General features: G+C 42.0%; 1 protein-coding gene across 1 annotated transcript; it reads right to left on the bottom strand.

Annotated features, from left to right (window-relative positions):
• Positions 1 to 929: 929 nt before the first annotated feature.
• Positions 930 to 3,069, bottom strand: LOC306733838 (CD5 antigen-like; the record flags this gene model as incomplete). The annotated part of the gene is made up of 4 exons (XM_079215144.1): positions 930 to 1,045; positions 1,370 to 1,657; positions 1,750 to 2,100; positions 3,060 to 3,069. The coding sequence occupies 4 exons, from the start codon at positions 3,067 to 3,069 to the stop codon at positions 969 to 971; spliced, it is 726 nt and encodes a 241-aa protein (XP_079071270.1). The 3' UTR covers positions 930 to 968.
• Positions 3,070 to 6,363: the final 3,294 nt, after the last annotated feature.

Raw genomic sequence — 6,363 nt, 5'->3', positions numbered from 1 at the left:
ATGAAATAAAGTATGTGCTGATAACACCGTATGATTTGTTCTCGGTTTGATTGAAGTGTTCTTACTGTTAGTTAGGGGTGAATGTATAGAATAGAACCTCGAGAATATAATAGAACAGGATAATATTTTAGTCTACGGTGCTGAAAACAGACGGGATTTTCAGCACCGTAGACTAAAATATTCTCCTGTTCTATTATATCCTCGAGTCTCAGTTTGGGCAAAATCATACATCAATAATGAAGAGCTATTTATAAATCAAGAAAAGGAAATCCCACTTTGCTGTTTACTGATTGTTACTATATTGTAGTGGCAGATTATTTACTGTTCACTATAATGGTTCACATATTAATAAGACATGTAGACATTAGTCTGATAATATATATCCTTATATTCTGCAGATATTTTCCATTACTCTTCATGCCTATTAAAGTTCAGGTCAGCGAGGTCAGTATAACACAGCTATGCAGCTGGAGTTGGTTGTGTCTATGAAAGGTCCAGTTCTCAAGGGAAGTCAGTCACACGCCTGCGCACTTCAACACTCACACCTGTTTATCAGCATGTTGACATTAGTGAAGCAGACGGGTCGTTGCACGGTCCAGTCTTGTGAGAAAAGATGAGAACACGGGATTCTCCTCCTCTTGACAGGATAGAGCCAATCAGATGTTAGGACGAGGCGAGACGAACCTGTGACGATAACCTGTGTATGAAAGGCCCCACTTCCGTTTGGGGGGCAGTGGTTCTTGACCCAACCTGCGTGTTGCTGGACCACTCACTGCTTTTGCAATTGCAGCGCTGACTACTTTGCTTGTGATCATGTAGTAAATAAATATAGAGAACGAGAGAAGTTGTTGAACTGAGTTCTTCTGGAGGCTACACCAGGCATCCAATAATTAGCACGCAAACAAGCAATATATTTATTAACCACAACAGGGACAGTACATATTGAACACAGCCATCATAGTGCAAGATCACACAAATACCTCAGCCCCCTGCTGCTGGGCCTCGGAGACCCCGTCCATGGAGATGTTCGGCTGAAGCAGCAGGTCTGTAAACACAGAGATGATGGAAGTTCACGTTTAACCATTGAACAAGATGGACCTGAAAAAGGAAGTGATGTCACGGGTCTGACGAACACAGAGACAGACAGACAAACAGGTGTGTCCTGCCAGGTGAAGATCAGCAATCTATAGAGGAGCTGAAGCTTCCAGACACAAGCCCACCTCTGTACACTTTAGGATGTCGTTGTCCCGGATACTTTACAGTTCAGTCCAATGGAAAACCACTGACTGTCACTGTGACAGAGGAAGGAACATACTGGGGAAATTGCTGTAAAAGATGATGTCATAGATGATGTCACTGATGAGCTTACCAGAGCAGGTGAGATCCAGGCTGGAGGAAGAGGCTGATGGTGATGTTACACACTCCCTCAGAGGAGATGCAGACTGAACACAGTCAGAGTCGATCCACCACACCTTTCTCCTTGAAGACTCGTATCTCCGTTCTGTAGAAACAGCAGAGCCACAGTCCAGATCTCTACAGACAACAGCTGCTGCCTTCAGGGTCCAGACAGAACCAGCTACTGGTCTCCAGTCTCCTTGATGTTTCACCTCCAGTGTTCCTGCACAGCGACTGGCTCCTCCCACCAACCTGACAGGTTCTGAACAGAAAGCAGAGAGTCGTCAGTAAAGAACAAAGTGAGTTCCAGGAGAACAGAGATGAAGCAGATCAAAGCTGCAGCTCCTCTTCTACCTGAGCAGGTGAGTCCAACAGCTTTGCCAGGTGAGCAGGTGTTTCTCTCTGAGCCTGAGCTTCTACAGTCCAGGAGAGCAGACTCATGGCCTCCACACTGGAACTCTTTGGTCCACATTGGAGCCTCCACTTCTCCATAGAGCGCCCCCTGGAGGACTGAAGGAGCGCCACAGCCAAGCTCCCTACAGACCACCTCTGCATCCTGCTGGTCAAAGTCCTCTTCACACACTGAGGACCCCCACTGGGTAGACTGGTTAGACTGGGTAGACTGGGTAGACTGGTTAGACTGGGTAGACCTCACCTCCAGTCTACCTGAACACAGACTGGTCCCATTCACCAGTCTGACAGAGTCTGAGAGATGAGAGAAGATACAAGAGAGATGAAAGACTCCAGACACGAAATAAAGAGATGTCATTAAACTATAATTCAGAGGAATTAAAAAAGACATAGGTTGATGGTAATAATGATAATTACAATTAGCAATAATAAAACATAACATAATACTGGTTCAATACATGCAGTGCATTGACTGAGGTGTTTTCATAAGTAAATATGTCATAAGTTGGGTCACAATGGTGAAAAGGGGTAACATCATCATATTCATCAGTCAACACAAAACAGTTTAAAGAAAGAAAACTTGAACAACTTGAACAACCAATCAGAATGACATAACTGTAAAGCTTTGGTTTGCTAGTGCAGGAGTCAACCTCCGGTTCTGAAAAGTGAAGTCAATGCTTCTCATCTGATTGTTTCGAAGTCTACAAGAAAACTGCTCTACTTCTCATTTGATTCATTTCTTTAGTAAACATTGTAAACATGAGTTTATGGCTTTAATCGCTAGTTTCAAGTTTAGTTCACTACAGCATGATGTTCACTGAGAAAATGATGGTCCATTTAGAGTCGATAGATCAGTGGTTCTCAAATGGGGTTCATAAAGGCACTATGTGGGATTCTTTCATATTTACAATTAGCAACCATTCAAAACCCCTTTAAGTATAGTTATTTCATAAATATTCAATAAAATATAAGTTCATAAACAGAATGTGTTATATTAATCGATGGCACAGTTGTTGATGATATTATGGAGAGTTTGACAATTTAAATTAATTTCTACTTAATTCATAGAACGCCTTGGTAAAGTTTCTAATAAGAAATCACTTTTTGTTTGTGGTGACTTTAATATTGATCTGTTAAAGTGGAATGAACACAAATTAACAACATATTTTTGTAATGTAATGTTTAGCTAACTGGCCTCTTATTGATGAACCTGGTATATAACTAAGGAAAGTGATCACTTATTGATAACTTACAAATGTTCATGGCCAAGTAACACGTGGTTTGTTTTGAACTGATATCAGTGATCATTTTCATATGTTTGTGATCCTGCATCATTTAAAGGGAACCTGTTCAGTTTAAGTGAGCCTTCCTGTAAACCAGTAAGAATGAGAACAGCTGAGAGAATTGAAGCTTTAAGATGGAACTAAAAACAACAGCTGGGATGAGGAGTATGCTGATGATCATGATCAGGCCTCTGATGCATTTCTTTCATATTGTTTGAGTTATGCAATAAGCATTGTCCTATTAGAAGCTGCAGGGTAAAGGATAGATAGGAAAGCCATGAACTGAAAGTCTGCAGAGAGTAAAAAGAACAATGTACCTGACAAAACATATTTACAACTGAGAACCAATGAAAGTGAAGAAAAATATAAGTTTTATAAGAATAAACTGACTTCCATTATGAGATCACAAAAGAAGGAATACTATAATAAAATACTAGAGGATAGAAAAACATAATATTCAAAGTAATTATGTTAGCACAGCTTAAACAGTGATGCTGGTGAGAAGCTATAAACTGTCCTTCCTTTGAGCTAGTGGAGTATCTGGAGCATCACATTGTGGGTTCATTATACTCTCAGAATGGCCAGAAAGAGAGAACTTTCATGTGAAACTCTCCAGTCTGTTCTTGTTCTTAGACATGAAGACTATTCCATGAAGGAAACTGAGAAGAAACTGAAACTGTGTCTGGGTGACCCCAAACTTTTGAACGATAGTGTGCATATATATATATATCATTTTTTTTTTCATGATATCAAATTAATTATCTGATTCAATTGATAATAATTTAGGATATAAATATATCAGCATTATGCTTCTACCTCTTCAGTCTTCCTGTAGTGTATATTAGATTGTGGCTTTACTTATTGTATTGTAATGACTGACTGAATAAAACACAAACACAACCATAATCTAGGTCATACAGCAGGGGATGCTTTAGGGCGGGGCTCCCTTGTGATTGACAGGTCTCTACCACTGCGTGGTCTGGTCTGAGAATGGTCCGTGGTTTTATCACATAACTTTAACCCTTTCAGTGAGTTTTAACACCATCAAAGTTAATATTAACAGTTTGGTTGCACGTAGCTATATTTCCCTTCTGGTTGAAAAAAACAAGCTGGCGAGAGCTAAAGTCTTATATTCTAGGTTTCTAAACGGTCGTCCAGAAACCGATGGATGACGTCACGGTGACTACGTCCACTGCTTATCGTTAAGACCAAAGACTTCACTGAGGCAAGGAGTCAAGAGGAGAACATCTCCAAATAAAAGTCTTTACTTTCAAAGGTTTGGTTCACAGGTGGGAAGTCAGAAAAGGCAAATAAAGCAAAAAACAGATGAGAGACCAAAGGCAGTCTGGGAAAAGCAGAGTAGAAAACTAGGTTAACAAGATCACAGAGAGAAATGACTTGAACGCTCGACACGGAGCTACCAAGACCAACTGGGACAGACAAAGAGGAGCACAAGGACTAAACACTCAAGGGAGGACAGGTCATTCAGAACAGGTGAAGCTGATCAGGGCGGGACAGTAATCACACTGGCAGGAAACACACAAGGACAGGAAGTGAACTCATGTGAAACGAGAGTGAGCGGCGAATGACAAAATAAAACAGGAAACCCCAAATATAAAAAAGTGAAAACATGTAAAACATACGGTATGAACTTGAAGATGTGTGACTCTTGTATAGAGTCTGAGCCTCTGTCCTGTTGGTGGACGCTGACTCACAGCAACGTGTTGTCAGTGGACTGGAGAAGATCAAACATAACAATGTAAGTCAGACTGGAGGAGGATTCTCTTTGACTCAAATGAAACTCTGTCTCCTCTGCATTGGGGGCGTGGCCTAACCACAGCACAGCCTTTTGGAGCGCCATTACAAAACAGGGCTCTGATGCTAAGGGACGAAAGTTCATCATGTTGGGCAAACTATCCTGTAGAATTCACCAGCAAGCGTTGTGGATCCACACCTCAGAAGATGTGCTTTAACTTGATGAAGAAACACGTCTCCACTTCAGCAATAAGGTGCTGAGCCAGTAGAGTTAAACATGAAAACAAGTCAAGTTTAATGAGACAATGGGGAATATAATGGTTCACCAATAAGAAGAGACAGGTGAAGGCTCATGGAGGAATAGAGACACCTCAGAGAATGTATTATATACAGATTCACAGTCTGTAGTTAGGGAGGGACAGGACTGAAACATATGAATTACATGATGAGCTTACCTGAGCAGTTGAGATCCAGGCTGGAGGAAGAGAGTGATGATGATGATGATGATGATGTTACACACTCCCTCAGAGGAGGTGCAGACTGAACACAGTTAGAGTTGATCATCCACACATTTCTCTCTGAGGACTCATATCTCCGTCCTGTAGAAACAGCAGAGCCACAGTCCAGCTCTCTACAGACATCAGCTGCTGCATTCAGGGTCCAGCCATAGAAAGGATCATCTACTGGTCTCCAGTCTCCTTGATGCTTCATCTCCAGTGTTCCTGCACAGCGACTGGCTCCTCCCACCAACCTGACAGGAGGTTCTGAACAGAAAGCAGAGAGTCGTCAGTAAAGAACAAAGTGAGTTCCAGGAGAACAGAGATGAAGCAGATCAAAGCTGCAGCTCCTCTTCTACCTGAGCAGGTGAGTCCAACAGCTTTGCCAGGTGAGCAGGTGTTTCTCTCTGAGCCTGAGCTTCTACAGTCCAGGAGAGCAGACTCATGGCCTCCACACTGGAACTCTTTGGTCCATATTGGAGCCTCCACTTCTCCATAGAGCGCCCCCTGGAGGACTGAAGGAGCGCCACAGCCAAGCTCCCTACAGACCACCTCTGCATCCTGCTGGTCAAAGTCCTCTTCACACACTGAGGACCCCCACTGGGTAGACTGGTTAGACTGGGTAGACTGGGTAGACTGGTTAGACTGGGTAGACCTCACCTCCAGTCTACCTGAACACAGACTGGTTCCATCCACCAGCCTGACAGAGTCTGAGAGATGAGAGAAGATACAAGAGAGATGAAAGACTCCAGACACTAAATAAAGAGATGTCATTAAACTATAATTCAGAGAAATTAAAAAATAACAAAAGTCAGTAGTAATAATAAGACATATTTATAATAATACAAAACGTGCCATAACATAATCCTGGTTCAATACACAGTGCATTTTCTGATGAGTTTTCATAAGTCCATATGACATAAATGTGAGGTTTCATGAGGTTTGATCCAGGTCACAGTATAGAAACCTGATCCAGGTCACAGTGAAACCTGATCCCGACTGATCACTGTTGTCAGCTCAGG

The sequence above is a fragment of the Taurulus bubalis genome (genome assembly GCF_910589615.1).
Source record: "Taurulus bubalis genome assembly, chromosome: 3".
Taxonomy (NCBI): Eukaryota; Metazoa; Chordata; class Actinopteri; order Perciformes; family Cottidae; genus Taurulus; species Taurulus bubalis.
Note: the sequence above shows the minus strand (reverse complement) of the source record. Positions and strands in the feature narration are given on the sequence as shown.